The 17,694-nt window shown below is 65.3% G+C and overlaps 1 protein-coding gene and 1 long non-coding RNA gene across 2 annotated transcripts; both read left to right on the top strand.

Annotated features, from left to right (window-relative positions):
* The first annotated feature begins 832 nt into the window (after nt 1–832).
* Nucleotides 833–3,159, top strand: LOC113994102. The gene is made up of 3 exons (XR_003542922.2): nt 833–862; nt 1,417–1,535; nt 1,766–3,159. It is a non-coding gene; the product is annotated as an uncharacterized LOC113994102 (long non-coding RNA).
* A 1,233-nt stretch (nt 3,160–4,392) lies between these two features.
* Nucleotides 4,393–17,533, top strand: LOC113994100 (histone lysine demethylase PHF8-like). The gene is made up of 21 exons (XM_039385197.1): nt 4,393–4,735; nt 5,122–5,207; nt 6,575–6,689; nt 7,099–7,259; nt 7,699–7,840; nt 8,087–8,273; nt 8,860–9,022; nt 9,625–9,712; nt 10,201–10,307; nt 10,834–10,925; nt 11,606–11,695; nt 12,025–12,192; nt 12,268–12,353; nt 12,879–12,958; nt 13,308–13,393; nt 13,702–13,814; nt 14,476–14,726; nt 14,803–14,898; nt 15,426–15,535; nt 15,994–16,402; nt 16,743–17,533. Exons 1-21 carry the CDS (start codon nt 4,638–4,640, stop codon nt 16,829–16,831), a joined length of 2,817 nt encoding a protein of 938 aa, XP_039241131.1. The 5' UTR covers nt 4,393–4,637; the 3' UTR covers nt 16,832–17,533.
* Nucleotides 17,534–17,694: the final 161 nt, after the last annotated feature.

The following is a 17,694-nucleotide window of genomic DNA, read 5'->3' on the forward strand; positions in this document are numbered from 1 at the left end:
GGGGGGATTGGGGGGCTGGGGGGGCTCGGGGGGGTCAATGGGGAGGGCAGGGGGGTCTGGGTGGGTCGATGGGGGGCTATAAATGGGGGGCACATGTGAAGGGGTGTGGGGAGCACAAGGGGGGGGACACGGAGGGTCTGAATGGGGGGAGTTAGGGGTGCGTGGGGGAGAGTGTGTTTGGGGGGGGGCTTCTGGGGGCTCTCCCGACTCCCCCTGACCCCTCAAACCCTGACACCCCCCACCCTCCCAGATCCCCAGCCCCTCCGAACCCCCCAGCCCCCCAGCTCCCCCATGACCCCCCTCGTCCCCCCACCCCACCGACCTCCCCGTACCCCCCGTACCCCTCAGCCCCCCTCTAACCCCCCTCAACCCCTCCCTTACCCCCCCTTGCCTCCCCTTGCCCCCCGACCCCCTCTGACCCCCCGTGTCCCCCCTGACCCCTTGTGCCCCCCCCTGACGCCCCGTGCCCCCCTGACCCCCCCCCTGCCCCGCTGACCCCCCCACGTGCCCCCCCTTGCCTCCCCTTGCCCCCCGACCCCCTCTGACCCCCCGTGTCCCCCCTGACCCCTTGTGCCCCTCCCTGACCCCCCGTGCCCCTCCCTGACCCCCCGTGCCCCTCCCTGACCCCCCGTGCCCCCCAGGCACACGCGGGAGGTGCTGGAGCTGCGGGCGCGGCAGGACCGGGAGCTGCGGGAGCTGCTGCGGAGGCTCCGCGGGGACCCCCCGGAACGGCCCCCCCCGGAACGGCCCCCCCCGGAACGGACCCCCCCGCACCCCCACCCCCAGCACGGCCCGGGGGGGTCCCCGAGGAGGCTCCGGGGGGCCCAGGCCCGGGGGAGGGGCCGGGGGGGGGCCCCGACAGGTTTGGGGGGGACACGGGGGGGGTTGGGGTCACGGACAAGGGGGGAGGGCTGAGGGGAGGGGGATGCAAAGGAGGGTTGGGGGTCGTCTGTGGGGGGGTTGGGGGTGGGGAGGGGGGTTTGGGGTGTGGGGGGATTTGGGCGACAGGGGCTGGGGAATAAAAGGGGGTTTAAGGGAATGGGGGGGTTGGGGACTGTAAGGGGGGCTTGGGGGGCATGAGGGATTTTGGGGGGCAGGGAGGGGTCATGAGTGTGGGGGGTTTGGGCTGGAAGGTGGGTTTTGGGGTGCAGGGAGAGGGGATTTGGGTTGCCCCACGTTCTGGAAGTGTGTTTTGGGGTACTGGGGTGGCTTTTGGGGTACAGAGGGAGGTTTTGGGGTGCAGGGGTGGGCTGAGGCTCGGGGAGGGGTTTTGGGGTGCAGGGGGCCTTTAGGATGCTCTGCAAAGGGATTTTGGGGTCCGAGGGGTTTCGGGGGCTCTGGGGAGGGAATCTGGGGGGTCCAGGTGGGATCTGGGACACCCTCCATAACCCAGGGATTTCTGGGTTCCCCCCACAGGCCCCTCGACCCCCCCGGCCCCCCCGAAGCCCCCCCCAGCCCCCCCAAAAAAGGGGCTTTTCACGGATGACCTGCACAGGCTGGTGGACGAGTGGGTGCAGGACACGGCCCGGGCACAGGTGGGGGATTTGGGGGGCTGGGGGGGCCCCAGGACCTAAACTCCTCTTTAGGGGGGCTGGGGGGGCCCTGCAGCCCCTTTTTGGGGGATTAGGGGGATCCCAATATTTAAACACCCTCTTTTTGAGGGACTGGGAGGGTCCCCAATACCAGTTTTAGGGGGCTGGGGTGGGGTGTCTTGTGCCCCATTTTGGGGGTTCCCAATCCCTGAATCCCCCTTTCCCCCCTCCAGGGAACCTCGTCGTGGGTCTCGACCCTTCGCGGCACCCGCGGGACTCCCCAAAAATGGGGGGAGCTGCCCCCCCCCAAACCCAACCTCCCTCCGGGGGCTGAGTGAGGGGGGGCCCCAAAAACCACTGTTCCCCCCCCCAAGCCCCCCCATTCCACCCCAAACCCCCTGATTTTGGGTCATGTGTCCCCCCCCATGGGCTCACCCCGATGTTTGGCCCCCGAGTCACTTTGTTTCACCCCCTAAGCCCCTTGGTCTGACCCCCTGGAGGGTGCCCCCAAATTTCCAGCCCCAAAATCACCTCATTACACCCCAGAACTCCCCTTTTTTGGGGCCCAACTCCCTCCCATGGTGTGACCTTACCTTTGGCCCAAAATAGCCTTATTTTGCCCCCAAAATCCTCCTTTTTTGCTCCCTCCAGGTTGAATCCCCTTTTTTGGCCCCAAATCACTATATTTTACCCCATTTTTTAGGTCACTCCCCCTTTTCACCCTCCCCCCCAGGTGACCCCACTTTCTGATGCCCAAAATCCCCTCATTTCACCTCAAAACCCCCCTTTTTTGGGCCTTCCCCCCTCTGCATGAGGTGACCCCAATTTTTAGCCCCCAAGTCACCTCGTTTCAGCCACAAACTCCCTTTTTTTGTGACCTTTTCCACCCTCCCCTGATGTGACCCCACTTTTCACCCCCAAAATCTCCTCATTTCACCCCAAACCCCCTTTTTTAGGCCTATTTCCCTTTTTTTACGTCTCTCCCATGACATGATGCCACTTTTTACCCCCAAAATTACATTATTTCACCTCAAACCTCCCCTTTCAGGGCCTTCCCTTCCACCCCCCCGATGTGACCCCACTTTTCAGCCCCAAAATCTCATTTCACCCCAAACCCCCTTTTTTGGGTCTGTCCCTGTTTTTGTCCCCACCATGAGTTGACCCCAATTTTTAGCCCCCAAACGGTCTCATTTCGCCCCAAAACACCAACAGTTGACCCCCAACCCTTCCCTCACCCCCTCATTTGTCCCCAGATCCGTCCGTTTGCCCCCAAAGACCCCCCAGAGGTCCCAGACTCCCATTTTTCACCCCAAACCCCATCACAGGCCTGGAATCCCCCTTAACGTGGCCACAGGAGAGGGGAACTGGCCCTACTGGTTTCACTGGTGTGTGTCCCCCCCCCGGTCGTGCTGGTGCCACCGCCCCTCCCCCACCCCTTCTCTCCCCCCACAGCCGAATTTTGGGTCATTTCTTGTGTTTTCCTCTCATCCCTCTCCCCCCTTCGCCAGCCAGTGAAATCACGGGTGTTCCGCTTCGAGGGGGTGGGGAGGGCGTTTGACTGGGGAGGAGGAAGTTGTTATAAATTGTTATAAAGTGTGAAAAAAAAAAACCCTTAAAAATCGAAAAATGAAACCCACGCGCCACACCCAAGATGGCGGCTCGGCGCGACACCCAAGATGACGGCTCGGCGCGACACCCAAGATGGCGGCTCGGCGCCACACCCAAGATGGCGGACGCGCTTGCCACGCTCAATATGGTGGCGGTGACGCTCCCAAAATGGCGGCCGCGCCCTCCCCAAGATGGCGGCGCGGCCTCCCCAAGATGGCGCCGGGGCCCCGCCCTCGCCCTCCCCGTTTCCGCGTTTGAATAAAACTTTTCCCGGGCGCCCCAAGCGCGCAGAGGCCGCGGCGGCGGAGCCGGAGCTGGGCCCGGGCCCCCAGGGGCGGCGGACACCGGGCGGAGCCGGAGGAGCGGCCGCGGGAGGCTCGGGCCGCGCCGCGCTGAGGCCTAGACGGGAGCTGGCGGAGGGGGGGCGCGGGCCTCGCGGAGTCCCGCAGGCCGCGAGGGGGTCTGGGGGGATTCGGGGGGTCCCACGGGCCGCTGAGGGATCCCACAGGCTTTAGGGGGGTGTGTGTGAGGCGTTGGGGGGTCCTGGAAGCGTTTGCGGGGTCTCGTGGGCCTTTGGAGGGGGCCGAAAGGCTTTGGGAGGTCCTGTGGCCTTTGAGGGGGTCTTGTGGGATTTTGGGGGGTTTCGCGGGCCTTTGAGGGGGTCTCGAAAGCCTTTAGGGGGTCCCACAGGCTTTTTGGGCTCCGTCGGACCTTTCAGGGGGCCGTAGAAGCTTTTCGGGGGTCCCGGTAACCCCGCGGCACGTGGGGAGGGGCGGCCCGAGCCCCACGGACCCCGTGAGGGACCCCAGGGCCCTGCAGCGCTTTTGGGGGTCCCGAGACCCCCCCAAGCCTCCAGTGACCCCTTTTGGGGGGGGGGCTCCGGGCCCTATAAACCCTTTAGGGAATCCCAAATCTCCATTGGCCCTTTTGGGGATCCTTTTAGATATTTCGGGGGGGCTTGTTGTGCCCCTCAAGTCCCCCCAGGGTCCTCAACTGCCCCCGCGGGCCACGTTGGGGGGGCTTTAGGAGATCCCACTAGGGGCTCCAGCTGAGGGGCTGTTTTAGGAGAGGTGTTTTTGGGGGGCTGTTTGTTTTTGAGGGGCTGTTTTAGGGGGGCTGTTAAGGGGAGGTTTTGGGGTGGTTTTAGGTGGGTATTTTTAAGGGAGTGCTTTTAGGGGTTGTTTTAGGAGGGGGTTGTTTTATCACAGGGGCTGGTTTTGGGGTGCTGTTTTTAGGGGGGCTGTTTTTTCGGGGGATATTTTTGAGGGGCTGTTTTGTGGGGGATCGTTTTTAGGACCTGTTTTTGTGGGGCGTTTTTCGAGACTAGTTTAGGGTCTGTTTTTAGGGGGCCTGATTTAGTGGAGTGGATTTTGGGGGGGTGGTTTCAGGGGCTGTTTTTGGGGGTCCCCGTGATGTCCCGACCCGGAGGGGCCCGGGGGGGTCCGTAGGGGCTTGGGGGGTTCAGGAGGGGCCCGGGGGGTCCCCGGGGGTCCCACCATGGCCTCGGTGCCCGTTTACTGCCTGTGCCGCCTCCCCTACGACGTGACCCGGTTCATGATCGAGTGCGATGGCTGCCAGGACTGGTTCCATGGCAGGTGCGACTGAGAGCACTGGGAGGGACTGGGAGGGGATTGGGGGGCACTGGGGGCACTGGGAGGGGGTTGGGAGGGACTGGGAGAAGTCGGGGGGCACTGGGAGGTACTTGGGGGGCAGTGGGGAGGATTGGGAGAAGTCTGGGGGGAACTGGGGGCCACTGAGGGTTACTGGATGGGTGCCTGGGGGTTACTGGATGGGTGCCTGGGGGTTACTGGGTGGGTGCCTGGGGGTTACTGGGAGGCACTGGGGGTTACTGGGTGGGTGCCTAGAGGTTACTGGGAGGCACTGGGGGTTACTGGGTGGGTGCCTAGAGGTTACTGGGAGGCACTGGGGGTGTGCCTGGGGGTTACTGGGAGGCACTGGGAGTGACTGGGTGTCCCCACAGCTGCGTGGGGGTGGAGGAGGAGGCGGCGGCCGAGATTGACCTGTACCACTGCCCCCAGTGCGCCGTGCTCAGGGGGCCCTCTGTCAGTGAGTGAACTGGGAGCACTGGGGGGCACTGGGAGGGACTGGGATGGGGGCCTGGGTCCCTCTGGATCCATCCCAGGACTCTGTGGGTACTCTGGGGTCCCTGGGGGTCCACACGTGTGTCTGGATTCAGGGGGGTCTGTACGACCGTGTCCAGACAGGTCCATGTTAATCCATGGGCATTCGGGTCCCTGTGGATCCACGTGTTCCTGGGGCCACCTGGGACCAGAGAAACCCAGGCCCTTGTGAGTCCTCGTGGATCCAGGTGTTCCTGGGTCCACGTGGATTCCTGGGTGTCTGTGGATCCAGGTATTCCTGGATCCATGTGGATTCCTGGGTGTCTGTGGATCCAGGTATTCCTGGATCCATGTGGATTCCTGGCTGTCTGTGGATCCAGGTATTCCTGGATCCATGTGGATTCCTGGGTGTCTGTGGATCCAGGTATTCCTGGATCCAGCTCCACGTGGGTCTCCACAGATTCACGAGCTTCCCAATGTACAAAATCCCAGGTCCAGGCAGGTCCCTGTGTATCCATGTGTTCCTGGGTTTCTGTGTCCACGTATTCCTGGGTTTCTGTGGATCCCCGTGTTCCAGGGTCCATATGGGTTCCTCTGGATCCATCTGCTCTTGGATCCACGTGGGTCCATACAAACCCTGGGCTGTCCCTATGGATGTGTGCGTTCCCGAGTTTGTTCGGATCCCTGTGGATCCGGCTGTGACCGGATCCGTGTGGATCCATAGAAACTCCAGCCCAGACAAGTCCTTGTGGGCCTGGATGTTCCCGGGTCCCTGTGGATCCACCTGTCCCCAGCTCCATGTGGATCCATGGAAACCTGAGTCCACCCGGGTCCCTGTGGATCCCCTCTGGTCCCTGTGGATCTCCCTCCGTGCCTCTGGATCCCCGTGTCCCTGGATTTCTCTGTGTCCGTGTGTCCCTGGCTCCAGCCACGTTCCTCTGTTCCCGGCTCTGTATCCGTGTGTTCCTGCTGTATCCATCGGTGCTCCCAAGGGATCCACCCGTGCCTGCATCCCTGTGGCCCCCTGTATCCCCCTGTGTTTCCTTGTGTCCCCCTGTGTTCCCCTGTATCCTTGTGTCCCCTGTATTCCTGTGTATTCCTGTATTCTTCTGTGTCTCTGTGTACTGCTGCGTTTTTCTGTATCCGTGTTCCCTGTATTCCTGTGTCTGTTTGTGTCCCTGGATCCACTGTTCCTATGTCTTTCTCTATTTCCGTGTTTCTCTGTGTCCCTGTATCTCCTGTATCCCTGTATTCCCGTCCCTCCCCCGTTCCCACAGCCGTGTGTATCCGTGTATTCCCCCTGTCCCTGCATTCCCGCGGTTCCCGGGCCCTCACCCGTCCCTGTTCCCGCAGTGAAGCGGCGCCGGGGCCCCCCCAAGGCTCCGGATCAGGATCCCCCCGGGAGCCGCCCGGCCCGGACCGGGAGCGCCCAGTTCATCCGGGAGCTGCGGGGACGCACCTTCCCCAGGTGAGGGGACACCCCCGGGGCAGGGGGGACACCCCCAGGGGAGGGGGGACACCCCCGGGGCAGGGGGGACACCCCCAGGGGAGGGGGGACACCCCCGGGGCAGGGGGGACACCCCCACAGGAGGGGGGACACCCCCGGGGCAGGGGGGACACCCCAGGTGAGGGGGGGACACCCCCGGGGCAGGGGGGACACCCCAGGTGAGGGGGGGACACCCCCGGGGCAGGGGACACCCCCGGGGCAGGGGACACCCCAGGTGAGGGGGGGACACCCCATGGGAGGGTCCTGTCCGAGCTGAGCCCCCTTCCCAGATGAGGGCCCTGTGCCTCCCTGGGGGCTGTGCTGGGTTGGAGGGTTCTGGGGGGTTTTGGTCAGTTCGGGGGGGTCTCAGGGGTCCCGTGTCCCCCCCCAGTGCGGACGAGGTGCTGCTGCGGCCGGGGGGGGCCCAGCTGACGGTGGAGTACCTGGAGGAGAACAGCTTCAGCGTCCCCATCCTGGTGTCCCGGCAGGAGGGGCTGGGGATGACCCTGCCCCCCCCCTCCTTCACCCCCCGCGATGTCCTGCACTACGTGGGTGAGCCCGGGGGGGCACGGGGGGCTCTGGGGGGATCACAGGGGGTCTGAGAGGGCTTCACAGGGGTCAGTGGGGGTTTGGGGGGGTGTCAGGGGGTCTCTCTAATCTCTGGGTGTCCTGAGGGGCAGACAAGGTGGTCTCGGTGCTGGATGTGGGTTGGGGGCGGTCAGCGAGGGTTTGGGGGTCCTGGGGGAGTGTCTGTGCTCTGTGGGGGTCTCCAGGAGCAGACAAGGTGGTCTCGGTGCTGGACGTGGGTTGGGGGAGGTCAGTGGGGGTTTGGGGAGTTCCCAGGGGGGTCAGAGGGTCTCTCTCACTCCTGGGGGTCTCCAGGAGCAGACAAGGTGGTCTCGGTGCTGGATGTGGGTTGGGGGAGGTCAGTGGGGGTTTGGGGAGTTCCCAGGGGGGTCAGAGGGTCTCTCTCACTCCTGGGGGTCTCCAGGAGCAGACAAGGTGGTCTCGGTGCTGGACGTGGGCCGCCAGGCCGAGCTCCGGATGCGCCTCGGGGACTTCGTGGCCTATTTGGGGGGTCCCCGGCGCGAGAGGGTCCTGAACGTCACCGGCCTCGAGTTCTCTGACACCAGGTGGGCGCTGCTGACCCCCTCCTGTGCCCCCAGGCTGGGGGGCACACCTGGGGCAGCCCCCCCTGTGCCCCTCCTGACCTCCCCATGCCCCCCAGGCTGTCCAACCTGGGGCAGAGCCTCCTGTGCCTGCCTGATCCCCCCTGTGACCCCTGAGCCCCCTGTGCCCCCCCTGACCCCCCCGTGCCCCCCAGGCTGTCCAACCTGGGGCAGACCCCCAATCACCCTGTACCCCCCCGTGCCCCCCAGGCTGTCCAACCTGGTGCAGACCCCCCGGATCGTGCGGAAGCTCTCGTGGGTGGAGAACCTGTGGCCGGGGGAGTCGGCGCGGGAGCGGCCGAGCGTGCAGAAGTACTGCCTGCTGGGGGCCAGGGACGGCTACTGCGACTTCCACATCGCCTGCGGGGGCACCTCGGCCTGGTGCCACGTGCTCAGGGTCAGGGGGGGCTCCGGAGGGGGCTGGGGGGGGTCACAGAGAGCTTGGGGGGTTTCAGGGCAGTTAGGGGGGTTAGAGAAGGTTACAGGGGAGTTGGGAGGGTTACAGAGGGTTACAGGGGAGCCGGGTCTGGGGGTGCAGCTGCAGGGGCTGTGCAGGCACCTCAGCCTGGTGCCACGTGCTCAGGGTGAGAGGGGGCTTTGGATGGGGTTCGGGGGGGGGATTTGGGGGGTTAGAGCAGGTTTGGGGGAGTTACAGGGAGTTTGGGGGGGCTTAGGGGGGGCTGAGGGGGTTACAGCAGGTTTGGGGGCGTTTAGAGGGGGTGGGGGGTTACAGAAGGTTTGGGGGGGGTTAAAGGGGGTTTGGGGGTTTACAGGTGTTTGGGGAGTCTGGAAGGGGGTGTGATGGGTTGTGGTGGGTTTTGGTGGCTGGGGGGGTGGTTTAGGGAGTTTTAGGGGGTTTAAGGGGTGTTCGGGGTGCCTGGAGGAGGGTATGGGGTGATTTTAGGGGGGATTTGAGGGTCCAGGGCAGGGCTATGGGGGGGTTGGTGGGGGCTGCCCCTGACGTGCCCCCCGTGCCCCCCCAGGGCGAGAAGATCTTTTACCTGGCGCGTCCCTCGGCCGCCAACCTGTCCCTGTTCGAGGCCTGGAGCAGCTCCCGCAACCGCCCCGAGCTCTTCTTCGGGGACCAGGTGGATCGGTGCTACCGCTGCCACCTGCGCCAGGGCCAGACCCTCTTCATCCCCACGGGTGAGTCCGAGACCCCCAGACACCCCCAAACCCCCCTGCGCCAGGGCCAGACCCCCTTCATCCCCACGGGTGAGTCTGGGGGGGGCAGGGACCCCCAAACTCAGCAGGGACCCCCCAAACACAGCTCCAGACCCACCTGGAGCAGGGCCAGACCCTGTTCATCCCAAAAAGTGAGCCCTAGGCCCCCCGGGCACACCCCCAGGCCCCCAGGCACGCCCAAACCTCACCCACGCCACACCCAGACTCTGCTCATTGCCACGGGTGAGTCTGAGACCCCCAAACATAGCAGGGACCCCCAAACACACCTCCAGACACACCTGGACCAGGGCCAGACCCTGTTCATCCCTCCAGGTGAGAGAGGGCACCAAAACACTCCCCCATACCCTGCAGGGACCCCCCCACACCTGCAGACTCCCAACCCCACCTGTGCCAGGGCCAGACCCTCTTCGTACCCCGGGGTGAGGTACGGGGGGGCTTTGGGGACCCCCAGACACGCCCACACCTCACCTGTGCCAGGGCCAGAGCCCCCAACTCACCCTCAGCCTCCCCCAGAGCTCCCAGTTCCCCCCCAGAGCCCCCCTGACCCCCCTCGTGCCCCCCAGGCTGGATCCAGGCCTCGCTGACCCCTGTGGACTGTTTGGCTTTTGGGGGCAACTTCCTGCACAGCCTCAACATCGGGATGCAGCTCAGGTGGGGGGCTCTGGGGGGCTTTGGGGGGCGTGTCTGGGGGGCTTCAGGGTGGTTTGGGGGGTTTTTTTGGGGGGCTTTAGGGTGTTTCAGGAGGCTTTAGGGTGTTTGAGGGGTGTTTTGGGATGTCTTTTGAGTGTTTTGGGGGTGTCTTTGGGGAGGTTTAGCATGTTTTTTGCTGTCTCTAAGGTATTTTTAGGTGTCTTTGGGGGGCTTTAAGTGTTTTTGGGGGTCCTTGAGGGGCTTTAGGGTGTTTTTGGGAGTGTTTCGGGGCATCCTCGGGGTGGTTTTGAGGGATGATTTTGAGTCTTTGGGGGATTTGAGGGGGGGTGCAGAGCAGTTTTGGGGGCTCTCAAGACCAGGCTTGTTCTGTGGGGTCCTGTGGGGTTCCGTGGGGTCCTGTGGGGTCCCATGGGGTTCTGTGGGGTCCTGTGGGGTTCCATGGGGTCCTGTGGGGTTCCGTGGCCCCCCAACCCCCCCAATCCCCCCAGGGCGTACGAGCTGGAGCGGCGCCTCAGCGGCTCCGACCCCGTGAAGTTCCCCAATTTCGAGACCATTTGTTGGTACGTGGGGAGGCACCTCCTGGACACCTTCCGAGGTGGGTGCCCCAGATTTGGGTCTGGGGAGATTTGGGGTGGGGTGGGGTTTAAATCATGGTCTGTGGGGGTTTGGGGGGTTTTAAACCCCATGATGGGTGGCGGGGGGGGGATTTAAACCCATCCCGGGGGGGTTGAGGGCTCTAAAGCCCATCTGGGGAGGGCTGGGGGGGTTTAAACCCATTGGAGAGGGGCTGAGGGGGAGCCTGAACCACCTCTGGGGGTCCCATCCCCAATTTGGGGGGGTCTTTGCTGATCTCATCCCCCATTTTGGGGGTCTCAGCCCTGTCTGAGGGTGCCTTTCGGGATGTTCCTGGGGGTCCCACCTGGGGCTCCTGTGATTTGGGGGGGCAGGGGGGGCTCCCCCAGGTCTGGGGGGTCCTGGGGGGTGTCCCTGAATGTTGGGGTTCTGCAGGGCTGTGGGGGGGGGACAGGGGGGTCCCAGGGGGTCCCTGAGCATTGGGGTCCCACAGGGCTGGGGGGGGATGGGGGGGTCCCAGGGGGTCCCTGAGCGTTGGGGTCCCGCAGGGCTGCGGGAGAACCGCCGGCACCCTGCAGCCTACCTGGTGCACGGGGCCAAGGCCCTGAGTGGGGCCTTCCGTGCCTGGACCCGCAGGGAGGTGGGTCTGGGGGGCCAGGGGGGGCTGGAGGGAGTGGGGGGGGGGGCTACAGCAGGATTCAGGGGGGTTACAGTGGGGTTTGGGGGCTGCAGGGTGCTGGGGAGGGTCTATGGGGGGATATCGAGGGGTTAGAGGGCGATTTTGGGGGGGGTTTACAGGGGATTTGGGGGGGCTCTGGGGGTTTGGGTGGCCCTGGGGGGCATTACAGGATGGGTTTGGGGGGGTTACAGGCGGGTGTCTGGGGGGACTCTGTGGGGTTTGCGTGGCCCTGGGGGTTACATGAGTGTTGGGGGGACTCTGTGGGGGTTTTGCGTGCCTGGTGGGGTTCAGGGAGGGTTTGGGGGGACTCTGTGGGGTTTGCGTGGCCCTGGGGGGTTACAGGGAGGGTTTGGGGGGACTCTGTGGGGTTTGCGTGGCCCTGGGGGGGTTACAGGGAGGGTTTGGGGGGACTCTGTGGGGTTTGCGTGGCCCTGGGGGGGTTACAGGGAGGGTTTGGAGGGCTCTGGGGGTTACAGGGGTGGGTGGGTGCAGCTGGACCTGGGGGGAAGGTTTGGATGTTCCCCCCTGTTCTTTGGGGGGTTCCTCCTGCTTTTGGGGGTCCCAGTTGGTGGGGGGGGGTCAGAGGGGTTGTTCTGGGGGAGTTGCCCCCACATTTGCTCCCCTGACCCCCCCCAAATCAGGTGCTGGGGGAGCATGAACATGAGATCCCCGAAACCGTCCGGCCGGGACAGCTGGTGAAGGAGCTGGGCAGGGAGATCCGGCTGGCCGAGGTGACTGGGAGCACTGGGGGGCACTGGGGAGGGACTGGGGGGAACTGGGAAGGGGCTGGGAGTCACTGGGAGTTACTGGGGGGGTTTCTGGGAGCTTTGGGTGGTTACTGGGACGCACTGGGAGATACTGGGGGGAGGGTCTGGGATCTTTTGGGGGGTACTGGGGGTCACTCGGGGTGCTCTGGGAACTTTGGGCAGTTACTGGTTGTTACTGGGAGTCATTGTGGGGGGCTCTAGGAGCTTTAGTGGGGTTACTGGGAGTCACTGGGACTTACTGGGAGTTACTGGGGGGGCACTGGGAGCCCTGCCTGACCTCCCCTCCCCCCCAGGAGCTGTTCCAGCAGAGCACGGGGATGTCGGGGACCCCCTTCGGCCCCCCCTGGGGGGTCCCAGCCCCCAAAAAGGGGGGTCCCCGCAAGCCCCCCCCCAGCTCCCGCCCCCCTGACGAGGAGGGGGCCCCCAACCCCCCCCAGGACCCCCCCGAGGAGGACGAGGAGGTGAGGAGGGGGCTGGGGGGTGTTTGGGGGGGGCCGGGGTTGGGGACCCCCCTGACCCTCGGGGGGCTCCCCCAGGCTGACCCCCCCAGCTCCAGCGCGGAGGAGACGGACCCCGACTCGGAGGGGGACCCCCAGACCCCCCTGCACAACGGGGGGGCTCGGTGAGGAGGGGGGCACTGGGGAGGGGCTCAGGGGGGCTTGGGGGGTCTGGGGGTGGTTGTGGGTGCCGAGGGGGGACTTTTGGGGTTCCAGGGGCAATTGGGGGCACTGGAGGGGGCTGGGGGGGCACAGGAGGGATCCCGTGGGCTTCTGGGGGGTTGAAAGTGGGTTTGGGTTCTGAGGGGGGTTGGATGATGAGGGGGGTCCCAGGTGGGTTTTGGGGTCCAGGGGGGGTCTCAGAAGGGTTTTGGGGTTCAGGGGGTTCCCGGGGTGAATTGGAGGCACTGGGTGGGGTTTGGGAGCAGTGTGGGGTTCCAAGGGGGAACTGGGGGGGTTCTCAGAGGGGTTTGGGAGGGCTGGGGTGGGTTTGGGGGGCACTGGGGAGGTGGGTTTTGGGGCCCAGGGGGTAACTGGGGGGGGAGTTACTGACCCCCCCACTGACCCCTCCCCCCCCCCGCCCGCCGGAGCCGCCCCAGGGGGCTCTGGGGGTCCCGCCCCCCCCCGTCCCCCCCCTGCTCCCCTCCCAGCTCCCCCCTGGACCTGGACTCGGAGGAGGAGCTGCAGATTGATGAGACCCCCCCTCGGAGGGGCCCCCGTCGGCTGCCCCGTGGGTACCCCCAAAACCCCCCCAAACGCTCCCCAACCCCACCTAAACCCCCCAAAATCCCACCTAACCCCCCCCATGGCTACCCCCAGAAACCCCCCCAAAACTCCCCAAAAATCCCCCCCAAAACCCCACCTAACCCCCCCCCGGCTGCCCCTTGAGTACCCCCAAAAAAATCTCCAAACCCCTCCCCTAAAAAATTGGGGACCCCCAAATTCCCCCCGAGCACCTCAAAACATCCCCCAATCCCCCCTTAACCCCCCCCCCGACGCCCCCGCCCCAAATGCCCCTCTGGGGGTGCTGGGGGTCCCTGACCCCCCCTGACCCCCCCTGACCCCCTGTTGCCCCCCAGGGCTGCCCCGGAAGCTGCCCCGGGCCAAGCCCTGCTCGGACCCCAACCGGGTGCGGGAGCCGGGGGAGGTGGACTTTGACATCGAGGTGGGTCCAGCAGGGGGGTCCCAGAGGGGTTTGGGGGCACTGGGGGGGCTCTCAGAGGGGACAGGGGGGTCCCAGAGGGGTTTGGGGGCGCTGGGGGGGCTCTCAGAGGGGGACAGGGGGGTCCCAGTGCAGGTTCTGGGGGGCTGTGTAAGGGTTGAGGGGGGTCCCGGAGGGGATTTGGGGATGTTTTGGGGGGTTTGGGGGCTGATCCCCCCCCCCCAGACAGGAGGATTACACCATGGACAAGAATGAGGGGAATATTTTGGGGTTATTTTGGGGTGTTTTGGGGCTCATTTCCCACTCCCCAGGAGGATTACACCACAGATGAGGATGAGGAAGGAGCTGCCGGGGGCAGCGCCGGGATCCTCGACCTGCTCAAGGCCAGTCGGCAAGTGGGGGGCTCCGAGTACCCCCAGCTCAGGTGGGGGGGCTGGGGGGCCTTTGGGGGGTCCCTGGGGGCTGGGGGGGGGTTTGGGGGGATTCTGGGGGTTCTTTAGGGGCTGTGGAGAAGCTTATGGGGGGTCTGGGTTTGGGTTTTGGGGGTCCCCAAATGGTTTTTGGGGGCTCTTGAGGGTCCTGGATTTAGTTTTGGGGGTCCCCAGAGACTGTGAGGGCTATGGAGGGGGTTCTCAGGGGCTCTGGGGGGGTTTGGGGGGTCCTGGGTTGTGTTTTGGGGGTTGCCAGGTGGTTGTGGGGGGTCCTGGCTTTGGTTTTGGGGATCCCCAGGTGGTTTTGGGGGGTGCTGGGCTGTGTTTTGGGGGTCCCCAGCTGGTTTTGAGGGTGTTTTGGGGGTGCTGCGTTTGGTTTTAGGGGTGCTGGATTTGTTTTTGAGGGTGCTGGGTTTGATTTTGCGGGTGCTGGATTTGGGGGTCTCCAGGCAGTTTTGGGGGGTGCCGGACTGTGTTTTGGGGGGTGCTGGGTTTGGTTTTGGGGGTCTCTAGGCAGCCTGGGAGAGTTTTTGGGGATGCTGGGTTTAGTTTTAGGGGTGCTGGGTTTGTTTTTGGGGGTGCTGGGTTTAGTTTTAGGGGTGCTGGGTTTGGTTTTGGGGGTCCCCAGGTGGATTTACCCCCCTGCCCCCCCAGCGAGGCCCCCGCGTCCCCCAGCACGCGCGAGGCCATCCAGGGGATGCTGTGCATGGCCAACCTGCCCGCGGGGACCCCCCTGGGCCCCCCCAGCTGGTGGTCCGGGGGCTCGGGGCCCGACCGGGGGGGTGCCGGGGGGTCGGGGGGGGGCAGGAGAGCCCCCCCAGCCCCCCGGAGCACGGACAGCGAGGCCGAGGGCAGCCTGGACGAGCAGGACAGCCTGGGGGCCTGCTTCAAGGACGCCGAGTACAGTGAGTGTGGGGGGGCCGGGGGGGCCCCCGGGCTGGGAGAGACCCCCCTGAGCCCCCCCCGACGCCCCCTCCCCAGTTTACCCCTCCCTGGAGTCGGACGAGGACGACCCGGCCCTCAAGTCCCTCCCCAAGAGGAAGAAGGTGACGGATGATGCTCCCTGGAGCCCCAAAGGTGGGGGGGAGACCCCAAAAAATGGGATAGGGGGGCTGGGGGGGGTAAATGGAGGGTTTGGGGTGGGGCTGGGGGGTCCCTGAGTGCAGGGAGGGGGGTTGAGGGGAAGTTTGGAGGTTTGGGGGTCTGCAGGGGAAGTGAGGGGGTGTATGGGGAGGCAGGATGTGGGTTTGAGGGGGGTCCCCAGGGGTCTGGGGGGGATTTGAGGGGGGGACTGAAGGTTTTGGGGGGGCTCCCTAAGGGCTGGGGGGGGAGGGCTGAGTGTTTGGGGGCATTGTAAGGAGACTGGGGCTTGGTTTGAGGGGGGTCCCCATGGGACATGGGGGGATTCCAGGGGGCTCTGAGGGTGGGATTTGGGGTTCTTGGGGGTTTTAGGGGACTGTCTGGGAGTTTAGGGGATCCCTGGTGTGGGTGAGTGGAATTTGAGGGGGGGGGCCCTCTCCCACGACTCCTGTCCCCCCTGACCTGTCCCCATGTCCCCCCCCTTTGCCCCCTGTCTGATTTTGGGGTCCCCCTTTGCCCCCCAGCCCGGGTGACGCCGTCGCTGCCCCGGCAGAGCCGCCCGGTGCGGGAGGGGACCCGCGTGGCCTCGGTGGAGACCGGACTGGCCGCGGCGGCCGCCAAGCTGGCCCAGCAGGTGGGGGGGACTGGGGGCACTGGGGGGGCACAGGGGCCAAACTGGGGCCAAACTGGTGAGGGGGTCAAAAAACCAGGACCCTCCAAAACCCTTCCTGTACTCCCTGAGCCCCTCAAACACCCCACAGACCCCCTCATAGACCCCCAACCACCCCTTGAACTCCCTACAGCCCCTCAACCACCCCACAGAACCCCCCATAGACCCCCAACCACCCCTTGCACCCTTGAGCTCCCTACAGCCCCTCAACCACCCCACAGAACCCCCCATAGACCCCCAACCACCCCTTGAGCTCCCTACAGCCCCTCAACCACCCCCCTGACGCTCTTACAGACCCTCCGAGACGCCCCAATCCCCCACTGGAGATCCCCAGGGCCACTGAGGCCCCCTCTAGACCCTCAGAGCCCCCCAACACCCCATAGACCCCCCCCGGACCCCCCTGACCCCCCGTGCCCCCCCAGGAGCACCGGAAGCTGCAGCGCAGGAAGGGCCCCCCCGCCAAACGCCGCCCCCCCCCCTCGCCCCCCTCCCCTGAGGAGGAGGAGGAGGAGGAGGAGGAGGAAGAAGAGGAGGAGGAGGAGGATGAAGAGCCCGACCCTGAGCCCGAGGGGGGGGAGGGGGACCCCGAGGTGGGGGGGGAGGGGCAGGCAGAGGTCGTGGGGGGGGAGGGGGAGGCCGAGCCCCCCCCGGAGCCCCCCCCAGACCCCCTGTACCCCCCCAGCCTGGCTGACCACGAGTACACGGCCCGGCCGGGGGGGCCCCTCCCCACGCCTGGGGGGGCTCAGCCAGGCAGGGCCCCCACCCCCATGGCCCCGGGGGTCTTCCTGAGCCAGCGCAGGGGCCCCCCCGGCACCGCCCCCCCCCAGCACGGTGAGCGGGGCTCGGGGAAGGGTTGGGGGGGGGTTAGGGGGTTTTGGGGGTCTGGACAGAATTTGGGGAGGATTTGGGGCGTTTTGGAGGGGTCTGGATGGAGGATTTTGTGGGGGAGTTTCCAGGGGGGGTTGTGTGGTTTTGTGGGAGTCTGGGAGGGAATTTGGGGGAGTCCAGAGGGTGACAATCCCGGAATGGTGAGGGGTGATTTGAGGTGATTTTTGGGGTGATTTTGGGGTTCTTTCCCTGGCAAATGCTCCTGGAAAGGTTCGGGGTGGTTTGAGGTGATGTTTGGGGTGATTTTTTGGTGGATTTTGGCTGATTTTGGGTCCCTTCCCAGGCAAACGCCCCCGGAAGGGTTTGGCCACGGCCAAGCAGCGCCTGGGCCGGATCCTCAAGATCCACCGGAACGGGAAGCTGCTGCTCTGAGGGGGCGTGGTCACACCTGGCCCCGCCCCCGGGTGTGGCCAACACAACCCACACCCCCTCCCTGCATGGCCACGCCCACCCAGATCACCCGAGGGGCAGGGCCAGGTGTGACCACACCCCTCCCGATGTGACTCCACCCACCTTCCTCTTTGGGGTGCCAGCCTAGACACGCCCATTGTGGGTGCGTCCTTAGACCAGACCACGCCCCACCCTGAGCCACACACAAAATGGGCGTGGTTTGAAACAGACCACCCCCCCCCCCGTGGTTACAGCCCTGCCTATCACCTGTATTGGGGGCAGCCAACTCTGGCCACGCCCACAACGGTTACCACGGGGCCACGCCCATCTCCATTTAGGGACATTCAGCTGCGGTGATGGGCGTGGTCATGCAAAGCCACGCCCCCGAGGGAGGAGCTGCATTCAGGCCCCGCCCACAGTCGATCCCACCCTTCATTAGCCGCGGCTGAAGGAGCGGGGCTTTCTCCCTCATCGGACACCGTGATTGGCCGAGTCGTGGAAGGGGTGGGGCCTCCTCTGATTGGTCCCTGCCGGGATCTCCCCCCAGGTGTCTTCAGGTTGATTGACGGGGGCGGGGCCGCTTCCCATTGGCTGCCCCGGTTTTGTAGGCGTGTCCGAGGCCGCAGCCTCGCCCCCTTTTTGTATTTGTAGAATAAAAACTGAAAAAAAGGAAAAACGAAAAAACCCGAAATCGTGGGAAAATTGCCCTGCGCGGGGTCACGTGCTTGTTCGACAGAATCTCGCGACATTTCAGGGTCTTCGCCCTCAGTTCCGGTGTTCTCGCGAGATCTCTCAGTCCATTCTGGAGGCACCCTCGCGATCTCTCGTGCTCCTGCTTTCCAGGA

The sequence above is a fragment of the Pipra filicauda genome, unplaced genomic scaffold (assembly GCF_003945595.2).
Source record: "Pipra filicauda isolate LSUMZ 115617 unplaced genomic scaffold, ASM394559v2 scaffold1016_size76049_pilon, whole genome shotgun sequence".
Classification (NCBI taxonomy): Eukaryota; Metazoa; Chordata; class Aves; order Passeriformes; family Pipridae; genus Pipra; species Pipra filicauda.